The following is a 23,245-nucleotide window of genomic DNA, read 5'->3' on the forward strand; positions in this document are numbered from 1 at the left end:
AACACTACTACACCTTGCATACATCATTTAATTTAAAAGTGTAAACCAAATAAGATTTTTATTAAAGAGACGAATTGTCGTTCGATATATTTTTAATCGTACTTATTATATAATTTAAATTTAAAAACTTCCTCATTAAAAACCAAGGGTAACATGTCATTATTCTGGTCTTGAGTCATTGTAACTAGATCATGTAGATTTACATGTGGAAATTTTTCTTCTAAAATATTAACATAACAATAACTTTTATAAACAATTATATAAATAGGAACAAGTCATGTCTCATGCAAATATTATGTAATTATAAACACCATAATATGACCGACATACAGTTACAGAAATATCAGTAAGTTTTTAGACAATTTATAGCATTGATTACATACTGCAGAATAATATGATTATGATATATATATATACAAGTGCAGTTTTCACTTTATTTTGTCTTTATACAACATTATATACAGTTGTATCATAATTTGTTGAAGTATTTAAAATACTTATGTATTTTCTACCCGGATATGTGACTGAGTGAGGAACATCAATCATGCTCACTACTGTTCTTCTCCCGACAGTCAGTTAAATAAACCGTTGCAAAGTGGTGTACTCGTTTTGCTGTGCAGTCTGTTCAAGTACGCACCCACGTCTGGTAGGAATCTGGACATGAAATCAGATGGATCGTGTCAAGAGAATGCGCGTTTAGAAACACTAGTAGGGTTCCGAAGATGGACTGTTGCACGCAAAATGTTTGTCCCATTATATTAAACCCTCATTTTTCTAGTGGTTGTCTCAATGTCCCCGACCGTTATCTTGAACAACCTCTATTGCAGAACATACATGTACATGTACATATTGTATTTTTTGTTAATTTGATCCCGTCTTGAACATGCACCGACTTATTGCAAATGGATGTTAAGCAACAAACAATCAATCATTTTCTTCAGGCATTTGTTTGCCTTATCAGTTTTAGGCACATCGTTTCTCAACTTTTAATTTTAGTGTTATACTTGAGCATGGAAGTAATATTAAAATAGTACTTCCATGATTTGAGTAACTCTTTCAATTGCAACCTTACAAATTCAAGATTATGACATTGTTTTCCATTTGATTTTGATTTTGTCATTCAACAAAGGACTTTTCTATTTGAATTTTTTTTTTAAGTTTGGTAATTTTGTTAATTTAATTTTTCATACGAGTTCCACATGTTAGTCTAACGTTGATGAAACGCACAATTTGGCATACCAACTTATAAACCTGATAATAGTTTGGAAACAGACATTATGTATTTGATAGTTTAATAAACGATACAAAATGTTTCTTGACGTGAATTGTAACATAAAGCAACATGTGTACGAAATAAAAGGTACCGCTTATAAATATCCTTTGGAGAATCTGATTCCAATTAAGGTTTTTTGTATTGAAGTTCGTGATGATCTATGTTTAGCTTATTTTATGCCTTTGTACTGGTTTTCAGATTCGATTTTGTTTTGGGTCATTGTGTGGTTTGTCTTTGTTTGACTTGTTTGTCTTCTGGTTGTCAATTGGGTTTGTTCTTCAATTTTGAAGTCGAAAACTTTGGTCGATAATAAATAAAGTTTGACAGATTTATATTCACATAGCTATCGGTAAATTTCCTAATTGCGACTCATTTACATGGCAAGGGCGTGGAATATATTCGGATCTCCAGCGCGAGTTACTAGTCTTTAATGGTGCTGTAAATATAACGTATACTTTTATAGCTAGACGTACCTGATACTAGTGATAATACTAGATAGGCATGTCGGATGTCTTATACTGTTAGAAAACAAATAGTATGTTGAAAAAACCTAAGGTGACAGTGTACCAGTGGTATTTTGAAAAAAAGATACGTTTCTTTACAAAACGTCAATAAAATTGTAAAAAAAGCAAGTACAAAACATTAAATAGGAAAAAGAAAATGATAGTTAAAAATAAAAACGTTTTAACCTCATCACTTTCAGATACATGTAGAAAACAACACTAGTCGAGTATGGCGGCATATGGTAGAGTTGGCATATTTCTGGCTGCAGGGGACCATACTTTATATGGTGTCACCAGTAAACACGTCACATCACAATCTAGTGATATGTTGGTTTATTTGAGAGACGGAAATGGTGATTTGGTAAAATTTGGAAAAGTAATAGAAACTGGTTCAATGAATATAAACCACGATGTAAGCATTGTTGAAGTTGACGTTGACGTTTGCCATAACCTATGCTCAACCACTGTGTTCGTGGAATGGAACACAAATAGTGAACTATTCATGTGCAATTCGGAAAAGTTGTATTGTTCAACTGTCCGAATAAAAGGTCTGAATGAGACAGGAATAGTTCATTTTGGAGTTGCACAGGTTGCAACGGAACAAGAGCACATAGAAAACGATATACATACAGATATTCATTTTCTAGTGAAACCAGTCAAGAATTGTCCATTTATTCAGCCAGGAGACAGCGGGAATGTTATCTCCAGTCAGAATGCAGATTTGTCTTACAGCTATATTGGATTGATAATAGGAAAATTCGAAACAAAAATAACACCTAATAGTGACGATGAAAAATCAAAAGAATATGTATTATGCCTGAATTTACAGTATGCACTCGGAATTCTAAAAGATATTACCCATCGTGAGTTCAAAGTAGTTTTTCCAGCTTTTCGAAATAATGGTGTATTCATAGAAAATGGAATGAAATTATGGGTAAAGACTAGAACAATACAATGTATATCAAGAGAAGACTTTAATTTGCATGATCGCTTGATAAATCTGATATTTTGTATTAAAGAAACAGTTTCTCAAAGACCAGGAATGTTTTGGACAGAGAACACTTATATGCTAAGATTAAATCAGTTTGTCAACTCAAGAACTGATTTGGAACCTAGTGGATGTAATACTGTAGACCACAAATGTTATTTGCATGCATTATTAGGATGTGATTTTTTGTTCTCCGAAAAGTTCGCTCTGGCAGAGTACCAACTGAAAGAAGCAATAACAATGATAGTTGCCACATCATCTCCATATCGACTTCTATGTAAAATTATAACATATAGCACATGGCTTCTGCTCAAGCAAAAACGGTTAATTGAAATGAAAAATATTTTACAGCATGGATTCAGTTTTATGTTCAGATTCAGTGACCATGACGTTTGTATACATGATTCTATCGGATATTTATATTTTGACCTTTCCAGGTATTATATTGCATTAGGCAGACCTCAAAAAGCGTTGCAAATGGCTCACAGATCTCTGGAATATTTTGAAAGTTTTGAGAGAGGTGGCGGACAATCTCTTGAAGACAAAGCCTTGGCGTGGTCCCTAATTACACGTCTTAGTCTGAACTGTGGTGAGTATTTTGAAAGGATACATCAGAAACCGATTGACTTACCAAAAGCCAGTCTGTACATCGAAATGTTGGAAAATAATTTTGACAATTTACCAACCGTACAAAAGCTTGTTTATTACATGGTTAAGACTGATTTCGTTTTTAGACATGGTAACATTACAGAAGCTATAAAGAGAGCTCATATAAGCGTGGACATTGCACAGGAATATAGTTTACTTGAGGAGTTGTTGAAATCAAAAATAAGATTGCAAAGATTGCAGTATCTTGAACAGTATAAAATGAAGGGATTATTGCAGAAACTGCAAATAGTTCGCAGATGAGCGTAAAAACTTTACCTTAAAATAATCTACGTGAAGAATTATTGAAATGTTCTATTATGTGCCACTCTTAGAACAGTGTAGGACGGAGAAGATACAAACATTTAGCGTGAGGAATGATTCAAATCTTCTAAACATGTTTTACAGTATAAGACGGAGGATTATCCAAATCTCCCATAAGGTTCCTAATTCTTAGAACAGTGTAAATAGGAGAAGATACAAATATTCTACGCGAGTACGTATTGAAAACAATTTATACAGTTCTGCTATCTTATATTCAGTGTATGACGGAGAAGATACAACAATTCTACGTGAGCTGGTATTGAAATGTTCCTTGAGGCTTCTCTTAGAACAGTATAAGACGAACATGATACAAGCATTCTATGTGAGGTGTTTTTCCATAAGGTTCTTAGAATAGACGAAAATGGGATGAATATAAAAATTCTACATGAGGATTTATTCAAATATTCCATACGTTTCCGACATCTTAGATCAGTGTAAGACGGAAAATATATAAAATTTCTACATGAGAAGTTATTCAAATCTTCCATACGTTTCGGCCGCCATCTTAGATTAGGCTGATACGGAAAAGATACTAACATTCTACGTAAGGTGTTTTTTTTCTTTCTTCTTTAACGTCCCTTTATCATAGAACAGTGTCAGCAAGGGAAGATACGAATATTCTACGTAAGGTGTTAAAATATTCCTCAAGGTTTCTCAATCTTAAAACGAAAAACGAAAAAGCTAAAACAGTCTACGTGAGATGTTATTGAATTATTACTCAAGGTTTCGCTATCTTAACAGTATAGGACGAAAAAGCTAAAACATTCTACGTGAGGTGTTATTGAAATCTTCCACTATCATAGAACAGCGTAAGACTGAGAAGATATTCATACCTATATATATATATATAGCGCGCTATTTTTATGATTACTTTCTGTGTAAGGAATCGGTGTCTTCACTGGCTTTTGAACATCGGACTTGCAGCTTTTACTTTTTTTTTATAGATTACAGAGCTAATTTGTAGACGGAAACACGTCTGGCTTACAAACTTTTAATCTGGCATATTCGCGTCATTGTTTGATTAATCTGTATGTCTGTTCGAATTTGTTTAGTTAGTTTTTTTGTATATTTATGTGAGTGGTGTAGATTTACTCAATTTTGGCTGCTAGATCCTAATCATTTTCGCATTACCGTATTATGTCTGACTGATTTGGTTATTCAATTTTGTCAATACAACGCAGCTAAAAACAATTATCATACAAGAGGGATGTTTAACTACATGTAGCTATAAAACCAGGTTTACTCCACCATTTTCTTCGAGGAATGCGTGTCTGTGATATAGTAATTGTGTGTCACATACTCAGTTGAATGATAGCACTTGGTTTTGTCAGTTTGTTATTTGGGCGCCTTTTTTAATTTGCCGTGGAGTTCGATATTTTTGATTTTCACTGTAGAATGTTTTTATATTGAAATAAAACTTAGCTTCTTTTTTCTCGTTCAATCGGTATTAAATATAAGATATTTTAAAGTATTAAAATCAAGTTGTGAATATAACAAAACGTACTCTTTATTTTGTTCTTTTATAACTAATGTTTAAAGGACTGAACTTGAAAGGTTGTTTTTTTTTATTTGTATTGCCAAGAAGTTGACCTCATCTGATTGAGGTAAGAAGTAAATTACAAAAATACCGAAATTCCAAGGAAAATTCAAAACGGAAAGTTTCTAAGCAAATGGCAATATCAAAAACTCAAACTAAGCAATCGAATGGGTAATCATATTCCTGACTTTGTACAGGCGTTTTCTTATGTTGGAAACGGAGTATTAAACCTGGTTTTATATCTTAGTCTAGCTAAACAACTGAGAACAATGGCAACAGGATACTGTTTGGTATGTGCGACGGGACAAAACATAGTGAAGATGGACCTTTTTTCGGGAAAATCTTTTATAAAATGACATCTTATCTTTCAAAGATATTTATAGACATGCAGAAAATAAGGCTTCTTCCTACATTTCATCCAATATTTTTAAACTTTTTCTCACGTGACTAAAAATGTAGTATTTGTTTCCTAAAATGTATTAAACAATTATGGCCTATAACATTTTGGTGGAACATTGTTTTGCCCTCAGCTACCTGCAAGAGAAGGACCAATATACCCTTTTATTTTGCTCCCCGTTTTGGAGTCTTTCGTATTAAATCACGCGCTGTACATGAGCAATTAATAGAAATTAAGATCAAGCATGCACATTATAGAAATACTCTAATGTTAGCTTTAAAAATATGCTACATATAATAAGATCCTAGATCAATTTAAATGAGAAATACATTTAAAATTACATACAACAAAAATATTGGATTGCCTCCCTTACACTTGACATTTATTTAACACTGTCGAAACACAAATTGGTAAAAACGAATGGTCAAGGTAATTACGGCTGCAAGACAGACAATTACCAAAGTATCGATTGGTTGATTGATTTTCTGTTTACTTACCGCCCAGTGGCAAATATCGCATGCATATTAAGGATTATAATATACCATTTGTAAATAATTACATTAGATGTATGTTTCATTATAATACGTAATTCTGATTGGCTAACTAGCAATCTCGTGATATTCGTTAATCAATTGCATTACACAATGCAACTTTTTATTCATGATGACACGAGGTCCCACAATAAAGTGCACAGGTAAATGAAATAAAAACTTGATAAAAGGCGTGTTTTCATGATCCTATAGGTAAAAATGTAATTATAAGTATTGAATGCTCTTTTTTTTTGTAACTTTATAGGGTTGTAAAAGCGTTGACCGTGCGCACATTTTTAGTATGAAGCGCTTCATACAAAATGTACTTCGGTCAAGGCTTTTACACCCCAATAAATTTACAAAAAAGAGCATTCAATTCTTAAATGCAATAGTAGCTTCTATAAGGTTGGTGGACCATGACTAATGCTTAGACAGTTCAACCATTCAAAATGAAAGATGTGTCAATGAGTTTTAGGTTTTTCTTGCAGCAAGTTTCCTCTCGCAATCAGCTCAAACAATGCATTTGCTTGCAAATAGCGTTATACTTATATACGAGACATCGGATAACAAGTCCTTTCTCCGACCATACGTGTCTTTGTATGTATATATTTCCTCACGCCTCACACACGCACCCCAAAGAGCGAATGTTAATCAAACAACTTGATCATTTACTAGTTTTTAAAACAACCCAAGTAAAAATATTTCGCTATTTGCTAATATATGGAGATTAAACAGAAGTACATGAATTCATTATCCCTATCCCTATAAAATTAGAAGCAATTCTGTGGGTTCAACGATAGAATACAAGAATATATAACACAATGCGTCTACAGTTCTTACTTTTACTCTCCAAGATCAGCGGAGTTCAATCGTGAAATCTGGCTCCAAACTCTAATTTGGCATACATAAAAATTTGCACCATCATAAACACATTTTTTTTTAAAATGCATTTAATGTTACTACATGTACTACTTCATAGTAAACTACCTTAAAACCAAACTTTGACCCTATTTGGAAAGGACGGACGCACGGCCCCACCGAAACATGAAGCTCCTACAAAATATTGTTAGCGGTACATACAATTGTTTAGAAAGGGAATCGCCAGAGGTAATTCTTCTTAGATAATATAAATATTTATAGACTAAAATTGTCTAAAGATATTTGTTTTGCATTGAATAGATTATCATATAATAAAATCAAATGCTTAAAAGAATTACATAATTTTTAATCGTAAATTTACAAAACTTTTATGTCTTACAGAAAAAGATATAAATAAACTCAAATGTATAATACTAGCATCGTAAATCAAAGTCAAGGGGGTAATGTAGCATGCAAGAGGGTCTGAATGAGGTTTACAGACTATAATAGATTAACAGACCAACTTACTAATGAATAGGGCAGAATGGGGTAAGTTATAAAAGAAAAGAAGAAAATACTAAGGTGCTAGAATATCAAAAATAGGAACAGTTGGCAACAAAAATAAAGAAAAGAGAAAATTGTCTTTAAAAAATCCAAAATACAGAAATAAAGACCCCACACAGACCCCCATCAATTTACAGTTACTTGTGCAACGAAATATAAGATACAATGGGTCAAGTGAATTTCCAATAATGTTACATGTATAAAAGTTGATAAGAGTTTATAAAGATAAATACTAAATTAAAGAACTAATTAATCTTGCTATAACTTGAAACAACCACGGAGGACATAGCTACAACTGTATATCGAAAACTTTAGTTTTATTCTCATTAATTCTACGAAAAACATGTAAGCAACTAATTTTTAACTTTAATAGTAACCTATAAGTACAAGCATGCGTTGCAATATATATGTAACATTTTTGCGATCACATATCTGTATTCATTAATTTATTTATCTATCTTTTGTGTTTTCCTCTTTTTTACGGGGTGTGTGGTAACTGTTGTGTTACTGTCTAATTGATATATATCCCACTATTTCTTTTATTCATAGAAACGTTTTTAACAATACAATTAAGATTGTGTATACAGCTCGCAATACTTTCCTAGTAATTTAAAAATATGCAGTTATTGAACGCTTAAGTCTTGTTATACAAGATTGATAAGATATAATAATAGTTCTTCAAAAACTATAAAACAACTCTTTTATGTCTGAATAATGTTTCTTTCCACTTGTTATGCCTTAAGTCGACTAAAAGAAATCTGTAAGCAATTCTGGCATAAAAAAAAGTTCATTTGAACATAAATTGGAACTTGAAGTGGTTTAATATTTTAAGAAATACATTTTAAAAGTTCTTGTACTGGTAGCAAGCATGGGTTATTTCTAGATATTATATCCAGATCTGATTGGAGTACAAATGTTAATATTTTTTTTCAGTGTCTACCACAATTATAGTGCGCCCGTTTGACTCTGCCTGCATGTCACGTCAAATCGAAACCGAACGTTAAATGAATCATATGTATCGTTTTCACAATTGTGGTCAGTGCTTTATGTTCGCTAAAGACTTCTTCATGGCCTGACGCTGAGCAATATTTATGCCGTATTCAACATATAAAACTGCTTCAATAATAGTCCAACTTCCCCGACCTTCGTGCCGATCGACAACTTGGTATAACATAAACCTTCGAAATACGCTGTTAATTTTTTCTCCTATATGTATTAAATATTATCACTTAAAATTAAGCAAACTGTAATAGATCAATCAATATTTACAACCACGCTAAGGAGAGGAATAGAAAACCAATTGTTACTTTCCACGACTTTCCACTTCATATACTTAACAAAATGTTTTCTGGGGCTATTTGACAAAAAGACAGGCGCAACGAATAAAACAAAGAATATGACAATCAGCACGAACCCCCTAAACAAAAACCTCAAAAAAAGAGAAAAAAATAAAAAAAATAACTTAAAACAAATAAAAATCAGATTTGCAAATAGCACAAATGTTTAGAAAACAAAATTATTTTGTGTAAATTATACTAATGTCTTCGCCGTAATTGATATTATAGACTATAGACTAAGTACTGCTTGTATTCAATGTTAATATATAACTACGTGTAATTCTTTAACATCAGCTGATAGTAAATGTATGTTGTAAAACGGAAATATTGTCCCTTATGCATTTCATTCGGTTTTCTATTCCGGTAATGACGATCACATGTTTTTACTGCATCTAGTTTAGCTGAAGATGTGAAATACGGCTCTAAATAAATCAGCATGTACAAATGTAGTCCATATGGAAAGACTATATATTAGACCAGTTTTCAAATGACCTTATTTGAATACCTTTTAAAAAATCAGGCAGCCGTAGGCTGGTTTGAAGTAGGCAAGTAGTCATTCCATCTCCCTCAGTTAACATTAAAAAATTAAAGCCCCCAAAAAACTGAGGTTAGCATTTAATACCAGCAATTCTTCAATCTTGTAAACAGTAGGTGCTCCGCCTTCCTTCTTTAACAAAAACGAGCCGCCCTGATTATCGACTCCTAAGAGTCGAGATTAAGAATTGAACGATGGACACTTAGTGCGTGAATTTTTCTTGCTACCTGATTGGAAGATATTACGAAACGTGAATAATCAAAGTTTATTGATTGGTTAGGACAATCCAAACCTAGTAAATGTCCTTCAATCCCGTAGAGTATCGGATTTGTCCTCTCTATTTTAGCAATTAGATTTTTCCTGGTCATAATCATGCATATTGATACACAGGTAACTTTTATTTATAAATAGCCGAATCTTCTGGAGTTTCGTAAACAACAACGTTAACCGATATGTACTACTTCAACACGTGGCTATTCTAGTAAATGAATTAATCTACAAAGCGAGAGCACTTTCCATTTTCCTCAGCTAAGAGTCGACTATAGCCCTTTTTGAAAGGCTAATGCTTGTGAACCTAAGGATCAGTCTGTGACGTGTTATAACACCAAAAATTATTCAATCCTGCGTGAAGACAAAAAGGTATGCCGCTATCGATCATTAACAAAAAGTAGCATGGTATAGGTACCAGTCTAGATCTTGTATTACAGCTCCAGTTTCAAAACATGGAGGGAAACAAAATAGTCCATTGTTTTCTGAATTTTTCTCTGGACTCAATTTTTTCTGTTTGATTATAGGTTTATGCTGAATTGAAACATATATATAGAATGAAAAAAAATCTTGCATCTTTTTGGGGATATCAATCCAGGAAAGTGGAAGGATATCATGTTTACTGGAAGTGGTTCGGCCTAGTAAAAAAAGCAAACAGAAAGTAGAAAAAAATGTTTTGACCTTAGGGTTACGTAACTTTTTATTCTTCGTGGCAAGACCCACTTTTTTTCGTTTAAATCACTATTTCACATTTGTACATACATGATATGAACATAAAATCTATGTAGCATTTTTTTATTTTTTTATGTTCAAAGATCAACTGTTTAGCATGTAAGCCTGTGGAGCAGTCAATTACAAGACTGCAACCTATAGCCAAACGTGCTAATAATGGCGTTTCACACCAACAGTCGCGTTCAATTTTGATGGTAAAAAAAAGTAGGTATCAAAAGACGATTTGTAAAGAAGTATATTTCTTTCTTTCATTTAACAAAGTAAAGATGTCAAAGATCAGCGAGCTACCCAAAACAAACAAGAATTTCGCAATAAGTGACGAGGACCTAATAGTTATGGTTTCCAAGGACTTTTAAAATTGCTTTTATGATAATAGGAAGACATCATGAATTTGATTCTCTACTCAAAGAGTCTACATTTATTTTCTTGTGTTAGGGGGACGACTATTTGATATTTAATGGGGAAGGATTATAGGGGAATTTTCAGTGGACGGAACTTTTATTTTCATTCTTATTTTTTCAGTAGCTTCGATGCAAGAATATTTATTTTTCTTTGGTACACAATCATTTATGTGTTTGCATTGTAGACTTTTAGTTTTATTTATCTTGAGCAAGATTTGTTTCCAAGTCAGCTTATTTTCTCTGAAACCTCTTCCCCTACCAAAAAATCCCCCTATTTCTAATTGTGTGTTTCGTTTTGTTTTTATCTTTTTCCAAGGCGTGGTTTTTTCGTACATGATATTTCTCCTTTATCTTAATTGACAAACTTGAAGTATTGTTTTGTTTACATTAATGTGGGGCAATATCAAGTTAGGAAGAATAGACACAGAAACAAATATATTGAGTAATATTTAAATTGATTATCAATACAGATAATCAAATATTAAAAATTCACCTCAATCGTCTTCCTCAGATAACAGAATTTATAATCTTAATTTGACCTTACAATTTTTCCTGCATATCTGATTTTGATGTATGTATACATATAGATATTAAATAAGATAAACGCCATTTAAATCAGAACAAAGAATATATTAGATTCGGCATATAAACCTTCATAAAGAAAACTATTCAAGTACAATAATTTAATATCTTAAATATATTAACCATAATGATTAGTTCTTTTTTGATACGTGCCAATTCCTGCTTTTGTGATCAATGATCCCGAACAAGTGGGATTCCCTCAAGACAAAAAACTATTGCAATACACATAGCTCAATCATCCATGAAGCGGTAGTGCCATCTGGCGGGAGAATCATGTTTAGCGAATTATTATATACATAAAACAAACAGTGAAGTAAAAGTTTGAAATGGATTGAGTTTTTTATATTTTTTTTTCGTTTTAAGGACTAGTTAGTGATAATAAACTAAACTGCCAAAATGGGGAACGGTTTGTGTGTTGAGACGGGCAGTAATATGACCATTTTTGACTGGCAAGTACTTTCTGAGTGTATATAGAAGTGTAACTAACTTATGTGTGTTGTATTTAATTTTCTTTTTAAAAATCTTACTAACAATGGTCTCTTTAACGCAAAGTTTTATAGCTATATAACAACACATATACAATTACATTGCAAATTTTAATGTGTAGTTTAAATGTTGATTTTTATTACTAACTCGTTAAGTACAAATATATAGCACTCATATTCAATTTTTCAAGTTTACAAAAATGCAGGTAGTATATACAGTAATTTTGATAAACTGGCCTTGGAAACGATATTGAATATCTATTGTAAAAACATACTTAAAAACGCATTAATTTGATATAAAAATGTAAAATGTACTGCACATGAAAAACCCTATTGAAAATAAATTACAAATATCTAAAATAAATTCATAATATTCAGCATTGATCACGCCATAGTCTAGTCGAATTTTGCTTCTGTTATTTATTGAAAATGTTTTGTTCATATTTAAAAGAAACACATATTTATTAAGTGACTTCTATAAACAGTATTACGGAATTGATTTTAGTTCTGTTTGTTTAACCCCTTATTGAACACCTAAACAATTTTACTACAAGAGAAAAGACAAATTGACGGAGATATATTTTGAGATATAAAATAAACGAAATCGTTAAAAATATCTATAAAACTTAAAATAGTACAAGTCCTTCTCAGTTTATTTATTAAAAAGAATGTATACGTTGAAGCTTTACCATTTTTTTTATAAAAATGGATAAGAGAGATAGTTCACACGAGAATTTGTGTATGTGGTTACAAATTATCCTGTTCGTGTAACATTAAGTGGCTTATATCACACTTCCTTTCTTTTCTTTTGATCAGTCTTTGATGTGTGTGTGTGTAGTTTGACTCTTGTTTGTCTTTTTGTCTTTTCTAGTTTTTTCATGTTTTTTTTTTTTTTTTTTTTGTTTCTCTTATGAGTTTTGATTATTCTTTTTGGTATCTTTCGTTTCTTTTGTTTTTTTTTTTTTTTTGTTTTTTTTTGTTTTGTTTTTTTCTATACCATTCAATGGAAGAGGGAAGAAATTAGACGAGATTTGAATGATTCTTGAAAACTTGAAATATGTGTGTTGTTATTTAAGCATGTTTCCATATATAGACCTATAATGGTTTACTTTTAAATTGTTATTTGGAGGGAGAGTTGTCTCATTGGCACTCACACCACATCTTCCTATATCTATGTACGTTTGTACTGAAAATTTTGAAGAAATCTGCAACTTAAGAGATTATTTGCTTCTACATTTCTCAATCCGAAAGAACAAAACTCTCTTAGTGCAACCGATACACGACTAATTCAATTTCATGTTCCAGAATAACCTCCTCTAACCTCCTCTAACCTCCGACACGGTGATAGTTGTTATTTGTGTGTCATTTGGTCTTTTGCGGAGAGTTGTCTTTTTTTTTTTTTTTTGCAATATATACCACATCTTCTTATTTTTACATATTTCATCTTATACAATTATTGTTTAGGTGTTTCGAAAATAAAGGAAAAAATGCAAAATGACAGATTGTGTATCTTGTTCCTACAGTACATTCCTCCATTTCCAGGACACAATTATCTTAGTGCAGCCAATACACGACTCACATGTCACATTATAACCTCATCTAACCTCCGACATGTTACATATTTATAGAAATACATTCATTCATTGTTTCCTGATCTATGATAGAACATCTGGTGTATATATCTACATAAGATTGTGTAATAAAGAATTCAAATGTTCAGATTGGATAAACATCATACTGTTATTGCTGTGCTGATACGTGCAAAAGTTGTGAAATTATGACAAGATATAATACAGGGAAGCAAAATAAACATTTCGACTGTATACATAATAGAAATCTATATCTCATACTTAGATCCGTGATAAATTTGTACTTTATAGGTGTACATTGTATCTTTTGTTCCCGTTTTGAGAAAGAAAAAATAACTTCTTTTGAGTCAGTACAATAAAACAGCTTCCTCGATCATGGCATAGTATTCCTTTCTTCTTTCACATTCTGTACCAGTTTCCTCTTACTAGACCATTTTATCTTCTTTCACATTCTGTACCAGTTTCCTCTAACTAGACCATTTTATCTTCTTTCACATTCTGTACCAGTTTCCTCTAACTAGACCATTTTATCTTCTTTCACATTCTGTACCAGTTTCCTCTAACTAGACCATTTTATCTTCTTTCACATTCTGTACCAGTTTCCTCTTACTAGATCATTTTATCTTCTTTCACATTCTGTACCAGTTTCCTCTTACTAGACCATTTTATCTTCTTTCACATTATGTACCAGTTTCCTCTAACTAGACCATTTTATCTTCTTTCACATTCGGTACCAGTTTCCTCTAACTAGACCATTTTATCTTCTTTCACATTCTGTACCAGTTTCCTCTTACTAGACCATTTTATCTTCTTTCACATTATGTACCAGTTTCCTCTAACTAGACCATTTTATATTCTTTCACATTCGGTACCAGTTTCCTCTAACTAGACCATTTTATCTTCTTTCACATTCTGTACCAGTTTCCTCTTACTAGACCATTTTATCTTCTTTCACATTATGTACCAGTTTCCTCTAACTAGACCATTTTATATTCTTTCACATTCGGTACCAGTTTCCTCTTACTAGACCATTTTATCTTCTTTCACATTATGTACCAGTTTCCTCTTACTAGACCATTTTATCTTCTTTCACATTATGTACCAGTTTCCTCTAACTAGACCATTTTATCTGCAAATCAATGTTTCTATAGTTCTCTCAACTAAATTTACCCACCTCATTGTTGTTTAATTACAGCATTATATTTATGTTCAACAAACTAACTTATAGAATTGAGCGGGTTTTACTCATTGTTGAAGGCCGTAGTGTGACCTTTAGTTGTTAAATTCTGTGTCATTTTGGTCTCTTAAGGAGAGCTGTCTCATTGACAACGATACCACATCTTCTTATTTCTATAAGCTGGTTCCCGGCAGACATCCATGCTTGTGTTCAATAGTTTTGAACGAAGCATTGAATGTTTAATTAATAAACTACACATTTTCTTACCTGCAATGGCTTAAGCATCTGGTGATCGTTAAAATAACGAAATCATGCTTGACAATAACACATGTACATTGGTTAAAACGTCTTGTCAGTGCACGTGTAAGACAAGTTCAAAGTGATAGGATGACACTATAGTATGCCGCTTAATTACATGCACGTGTCGTGATTAAGCCGTTTGATTGAGATTTAATTTGTTCCTTTAGATGATCCTCTATTCCTTGGAATGTAAATCTAGAAAAGGTTACAAAGGTAAAATAGGTTCCTGTGTACTGTGGGTATACAAAATTAACCTCAATTATTATGTAAGGCTTAAAGCAACAAGAGCAAAAAGCCAGACCAAGGCGTCCGCTGTTCAGCTGCTGTCGTTTATTGGTGTGGTTCATAGGTGTCTCTCGTTTTGTATTTAGATTTGAATTGTTTTACGCTGGTCATTTTGGGCCTTTTTTTTTTTTTTTTTTTTTGGCTTGCTGTACGGTGTGAGTCAATGCTCTGTGTTGTAGCCCGTACTTTGACCTAGTCTAATTGTTGACTTTTTATATAAATTGTGATTTGGATGGCGAGTTGTCTCATTGCCCTGGTACTCATACCTTATATTCTTATTCATTAAGATCGGAGTATTTAGAATGTATATACAGTAGTATGGAAGATTAAAATCATAACATGTCTGAAATCAGATCAATTGAAGTACTTCTTATGTTTACATGGGTTCTTAAGTTTTGGCAAACGTGTCCTATCTAAAATAATATCATCGTCTTGAATTAAGTTGTGCAATTCGATTTTGCATGCATATGTGCATTTATTTATATAATCGATTGCAAAAACATGAAAACACTCCAAGACAATAATAAGTGTGCATATGAAGTGTTTGAGGGAGGAATGTTTCTTTTTAAGTTTGTTTATGCATATGGGCTTGAATATTCATGTGCAGATCTTAAGTGGCATACACATAATATTATAACGTCAGCGACTGGATTTCTGTTTGAAAATGGGAAAGGATCAGTTTTATTTTCAAAACGCCAGTACTCATTGATACTGTCAAGTTTGATATTCATGTTTAACACATATTATGTCGTAGTTTTTTGTTTGTCTTTTTGTTGATTTTCTTTGTTTGACTGCTTTATGATTCTAAAATACTAAAAAGATGTACATCTACTTGGCATTCCCACCCGAACCTATAAAACATCGCTTCTAATATTTTTTATAAGCTTGTCATTTTTTTTCGCTCAGGTTGTCTTATTCAGTCGGTATGTTATCTTTTCAGTCGTTCATATGTCCTTATCAAAGATACATGTACATGTAATTCGTTGAAAAAATAATTTGTCGCTTTTCCATAAATCGTATTCAAATGTTTTTCTTAGTAAAAGGCTACAAGTCATTGTTTGAATTGTACACCTATGATTACCTGAAATATTTTAAAATGAAATCTGAGCGTTAATCTATCTGACCTTCTTTACCCGGATTTAAATTAAAAAAACTGAAAATTGTTACATGAAAAACAAACAAAAAGAAGTGTTTAAATTGTGTTGGTAATCTTAAATTTATAATAGTTTGAAGTTCTTTGTATCCTATTTTCGAACTATGGAAAGCACATTTAATAACAAATGAACGGATATTCCGTCAAAAGAAAATATTTTAGGTACATTTTGATTTTCATATTTATTTACCCTGGATATATTGAAACGTTCTACTAAAATAACTTCTGAATAAATTCAAAATTTGTACAATTTTTTCCTAAATAAATTTGCTGAAACCATAGACGATATATTTATTATCGATGCCTATAGTTTTTATTTGTATACTCTTGAATGGAATGGCTACTTTCCTCACTAATTAGCTTATATTTGTATACACCTGTTTACATAAATCAACACATCAATAAAGTAAATGTATGTATCCTTTCATTGAAGGAGAAAATAGGTATCAGGTTTCAAAATAGCTGTTTTCCTCTGTTCTATTTTTTAAATACACAGTTATTTGCATAGAACTTGCGGACCAGTTTTCAAAGAATGAAAAGATTTCCATACAGCCTTCTCAACATGGAACGAAATCGTGGAATCTTGCACCATATGATAAATTTGCAGTTTACAGGATACAATTGTTACTTCAGACTGGGAATACGAGTCCAGTATACATGTCCATTCAACATTATTCGATATTCAAAACTGAGTGATATGCAGTATCTTGTTTTAGATCTAGTATCATCAAAGAGAGATTGTGATAGGGGTTGTTGCCGAAATGTTTTGCTTTTAAAAAAAGGGGGAGCACTGGTTCAGCTCATTCAAATTTTCTCCCATTTACTGCATAAACTTCGCCTGTCACAAGTAACGAAATTGAAGGAGTTTTTCTAATTTATAATTACTTCAAATATAAAGGTTATATCAGTGAATAGTTATTGCTGTTACATTACATATATTTGGATATTATCAAACAAAGGTAAACAACGTTGGGTGTTTTTATTTCCCTTTAACTCGACAGATAAAGAATGTCATTTTTTAATACTAAATGCAGTTCAATTTTTACACATACCATTCGAAGTGATAATATTTCGCCTCAACCTTGTTCAACTCAAGGTATATAATATATTCTTGTTTGGTCTGAGTGTGGTTAAAATATTTGCCACTGGACGTAATGCAAAGAATTTCATTCACGGGGCCGGCAACAGGGGTTGGATAAAGGGAATGGCAAAATACAGTCAACAAAAATATGTTTTTGAGTGGAGAAGATCGATGCATAAAATAAATACAAAGGGGGGTGGGGGGTAAAAAAAAACTTGCCTAAGGCTTCCTAGCAACAGAAGAAAATGAATAGTCCTTCCCCGAAAAGGTATCCTGTCGAAATCAATTAGTCGTCCTGTAACACGAGACACAAGAAGTGATTTTATGACGTAATATGTCAATTATATTGGAAGGATGCATTTCCTTACAATTGCAAGGTACTGCAACTTTTTAAAACATCAAAGAACACAAGAATTACCTCGCATCTAGCTTCAATTTGTTACAAAAACAATCTTTACGTTCATTATTAAATTAATTCTAAAAGCCAATGCACCATACTGTATCTTATTTCAACAAGTCTTTTATCAAACCACGTGCTTCTTGTCGAAGTTTCATCAAACAAATTCAAACCTTCGTATCCCTGTCATCTCCACATTTGATTTTTACAACTTTCGACATGTGTGGATCATTATAAGAGTTGATTGATTCATATTTTTTCAGTTGCACATAAGCTCTTCACGAGAACTGTTTTATTACATCGTTTATCGTCTGAGCGCGTGGCGGCACGCGTAGAAAACATATAACGACTTCCAGTTGCAGACGACAGTGGAATTTACAAAATGCACGTGAAGGATTTTTGTTTATCAAAACTTATCTTAATGTTATTAACTGTAATTAAAGTGTACATGATGACTTGCGTCTTTCGGTGCGTTGTTTTCAATCATAATTTTATTTCCGATAATTCAAACATTAAATATTTTTTTTCTTTAAATTTAAAGTAATTGGTTGAAGCAAGGGTAGCAATATATTTGTTTAAATATTTCTTTCGTTATGTGCTGCTATCTTTGAAACAGACATACTAGTTATGAGATATTATATTGAAAATAATAAAGAAACGACCATTAAACCTCAAAGGAAGGGGGATTTTTCTTCTTCGAAAAACATATCATGATCCCCAATTTTATGAAAGAACTAAATATTGTGGTCAAGCAGATGCCCCTTATAGTGTTAAGATTTGATTGAAAGATTCGATAAACTAAAAAAGAAAAAAGATGATTTAGAAAAAAAAAATACCCCGCCCCCTTTTAAGTTATTTTTGACAATAGAACCAATCGTGTATGTAATGTTCAAATATTACTTCAATAAAAAATGAAGTATGTTTATTTTATGATTAAAGTGTATGCCTTCTATTGAAACAGCTTTTTATATATCAAATTTGAACTAACACCGAACACAACACTTTTCACCTGTTTTGTGTCTTAGACTTATCTATTCTATGGTGTAATTTGAATACATCGTCATACATCCATCACGGTGTGACGTAAAACTGCATTACTATATACAGAGAATGATCAATGCAGACATAATATACTTTATACTAATCAATATGTTATTGACTTTCTATTGTCATTTACATGCATGTTTATTGACCAAGATTTTTGTTGATTTTTTATCAGGAATCTCTTGCCTTTGTTAGTCTTTTGTGGTTTTTATTTTAATTTCAGTTCATTTTTATGTTCTGGAGTTTGTGTCTGACGTCCATTTTTATTGAACTAGTATATATTTAGCTTAGGGGCCAGCTGAAGGTCGCCATCGGGTGCAGGATACTCTCGCTGTGTTAAAGACCCTGTTTTTGGCATTCGGCTGTTTTCTGCTCTTTGGTTGGGTTGACATTAGATGCATTTGACTATTTTATAAGTTCAGTTTTTGTAATTGGCTCTCCCACTGGTTTGGTTCTTATACATTTTGGTTTTTATATATTCGGCCTCGAGCGTTCCCAATGAAGGCAAATCAAGAAAAAGAATTTCGCTTGAATAAAATTAAAATGTTTAGTGTTATTTTCATTTTCATTTTTTTTTTCTGCAACCCTTAAAACAGAAAGATTGTTATAACATTTATGCTGCATGGTTTAAAGTGGACAGGATTGGGTGAACAGGACTGAGATAAATGAGATTAAGTAAATTTCTGCTAAGTGTTCAGTGGCAAATATTACAGAGTTAAAATGAAATGGTTAAAAGCCAAAAAGGCCATTTTACAATCTTCAACAATGAACAAAATCAGTTACAATGCAAAATTTCACCAAAATTCAATTCATTTATTTTTGATACCCTACATTTATTATATGCTTGACCATAAGAATATCAACTTGCTGAGAGATCCCCTTTTTCTACATTATTGAACTATTTCCTTATGCATTAGTATTTGCTTATTAATTTCGCGTAAACAATTTGGTACTCATAGACTCGGTGAATTTAGAATTAATATATTTCCAGCCATCTACATGTATATGGTTCTGATGTGTTTGTCTAAAGAAAGAACTTGTTTTTTTTTTGTATGAGAAAATCGATTAAGGTGGTACCTAATACTTTCACTAAAATTAATTTGGCTCGTTTAATTTTGATTAAATTTTGACAAAGTATTCACTTTGACCCTTTAACAAAAATATAAAAATTTCAAAAATTTTGAACCAACCGTTTTGTCAGAAAAATTACACTGGTTATATAGCAGTTTGACAAACACCAATTTTGATATTTGAGAAGCTTATTATTCCCTTTACAACACAACCATAGGAGGATTTAGGGGGGGGCAAGGGGGCCCGGGCCCCCCTTTTTGGGAAAAAATTGGTTGCTTATATAGGGAATCACTGAAGCGTGACTGGAGCGGGCCCCCTCTTAGATCAGTCAGTGGGCCCCCACTTATGAAAATTTCTGGACCCGCCAAGTTGTCAACGTAATTAAAACGTTTAGCTGACTTTACAGAGTTATCTCCCTGTAGTGTTAGGTACCACCTTAAGAATTATTATTAAGTCAGTCTGTTTATATAATATATATTTTAAGTAATGGTTGACCTATTGCTTAAATGGATTATGTTTCTTAACTCTTCTATAGGCAACGGTCATTTAAAAGTTTATTGACAATATGAGTATTAATTTGCTGACCCGTTTATATACTATCAAATGCTTTTACATGTAATTGCAATAAAATGACCCAACTTTATGACGTACAATGTATATAAACAATGGCGAGTCAGATAAAAATAATAATATTTGAAACCTTTCTTTAAATCATCCAATTAATTAAAGAACTATGTGTCAAGCTTCATTCTATCTAGACATAAAAAATGTTTGGTATTCATCTTCGTCTATTTTTTCTGGCATAATGTATTGTATGGAGTGGAGTATTGGAGTGGAGTGTTGGAGTGAACTTTTGGAGTGAGATTTTGGAGTGAAATTTTTGGAGTGAGATTTTGGAGTGAAATTTGATGAAAAATTTTGTAGTGAATAATTTAAAAACAAACTATGCTGAAATAGAAATAAAAAAATGCATGCAGTGAAGTATTCGAATAATAATGTTTCGAATAATAATGTGAACGACCTCATATCAACAGTCCTTTATAAACAATTTCAAATTCTCCTGATCTATTGATGCATAACTTAGACTTATATAATTATTTAGCATTGTGATTTCCCAATCTCTTAAGAATCTGGCAGCATCCTCATTAGGAGAATTTTACATGCCCGTGTATTAGGTTTAGTCCCCATTTCCATTCTTTATTATATTATATTATTTCGTAAAATGAACAAAAAATCTTCACATTATCATGTTTAAAAGTATCATATTTATTGTTTTTGCACTGTTGTTTTTAGTTTTTTAAATGATTTACAAATTAATTGACTTGAGCTTCTGTTTAAATAAAAAAGAATGTTTAAATGTTTTCAACAATGATGAAAGTATTTTCATTTTCTGAATTTAATTTAGATGAAATTTGGATTTATGAAAAAATAAGTTATTAATTGGTATTACCTAGCTATCATTTCGGTATCGATAGAACACAATAATAAAAGATGAACTGCAATTACAGTGTTATTTCCTGGATTTACATTGAGAAAATATTTTTACACCTGGGGTGTGTGGTTAAACCTTCGTAGCAGGCCGAGATATAAATATAAATATAAAACATAGGTAATATGGTAATTTTTAATACAGGCACTGGTATAGATACATCAATAGTAATATCATATCATATATATATATATATATATATATATATATATATATATATATATATATATATATATATATATATATATATATATATATATATATATATATATATATATATATATATATATATATGATAAATCTCCAATATGTGGATACATATTAACAAGAGAGATTGGTAAAATTTCAATATTTACAAAACTATTTAGTTGTAGTTATAAGGCATATAATAATTATGGTCTCAATAAAATATATAAGTCTTGAGATTCATTACGTATGTTGGTTGAAGGAACCGCATTTAATAAAAGTTGAAAATAAATGAACCTTGTTGTCAAATCTATAAAAGATATTGTTGAAAATCTACATAGGAAAAAAGAAATAGATTCACAAACTTATAATTTCTTGAGGAATAATAATGAATCAAAACACGGACACATGTACCTTCTTCCAAAAGTTCATAAAATTAATCTAGAAATAATTAATGAGGCATTCCGAACTGGTCAAATAGTTGGAAACATAAACATTCCTCACCGACCAATCATCAATAAGTGTAACTCTCCCACGAGACGCATTGAAAGATTACTGGGTCTAATCTTAAAACCATTATTGAAGAGGCATAACTTTTACATTCAAGATACAAAAGACTTCATTAATAAAATAGAGTCACACGAGGTCGTATATCAAACGAAAGGTCGTACAAAGAACATTACGAAAACATCACTTTTACAGGAAAGACCTTTCAATTGTTTTACAAACAATTGAGATACTAGTTATTACGAATTTTATTCTTTGCACAAAGATATGAGCATTATTATGATATTCTGGTTCAATGAGTTTTCCCAGATTTTTGCCCATTAGGACTTCGAAATTCTGTGCAATTCAATGTGCACTTTGTCACCACAAGTCAAATGACACTCCCACAAGGTGAGTTAATGAGAGGAGCATATTTCATATTTTTAAATGAACATGACCAAATAATTATTCATGATTATCAGTGATCAAAATTTTAATCAATATTTAGCACTGTAATTTTTGTTTATTTATTTTTAATGAATACTTGTTCAAAATTAAACAAAACATTTAACCCCCTGGCATTCTACTAATAATATACTATATACTCTAAAATTTCACCAAAAAAAAATCACTTCAAAATCTCACTCCAAAAATTTCACTCCAAAATCTCACTCCAAAATCTCACTCCAACACTCCACTCCAATACTCCACTCCAACACTCCACTCCATAAAATACATTATGCCATTTTTTCTACACATTTTGGGATATCTTCCACTAAACGCCATTACAACCTGAACGTTGTGAGCTTGCAATTGTTATCTTATTTGAACATTGAATTTTGTATTTGATATTTGTTGTATAAGCGTCAAAATGCATGAAACTGTAACATTTAAAATGTTTAAGAGTCGCTGCAATCAATAAATACACGCTTTTGGAACAAAGTGTTCTAAAACAGTCGTTGCCGACTGACAATTTTTGAATCTCAAATTGGTCAGACTGTATACCTGTTGAATCCATTACTATCCCCA

At 31.7% G+C, this 23,245-nt stretch overlaps 1 protein-coding gene across 1 annotated transcript in view; it reads left to right on the forward strand.

The window, feature by feature from the left end:
- The first annotated feature begins 11,710 nt into the window (after positions 1-11,710).
- The window catches only part of LOC143059537 (innexin unc-9-like), a 50,309-nt gene continuing 38,774 nt past the window's right edge, over positions 11,711-23,245 (forward strand). Inside the window, exon 1 of the mRNA XM_076233055.1 lies at positions 11,711-11,922. Coding sequence (XP_076089170.1) covers positions 11,870-11,922 — 53 coding nt within the window. The 5' untranslated portion in view covers positions 11,711-11,869. The remainder of the gene's footprint in view (positions 11,923-23,245) is intronic.

Source organism: Mytilus galloprovincialis, chromosome 14, assembly GCF_965363235.1.
Source record: "Mytilus galloprovincialis chromosome 14, xbMytGall1.hap1.1, whole genome shotgun sequence".
In the NCBI taxonomy this organism is placed as follows: domain Eukaryota; kingdom Metazoa; phylum Mollusca; class Bivalvia; order Mytilida; family Mytilidae; genus Mytilus; species Mytilus galloprovincialis.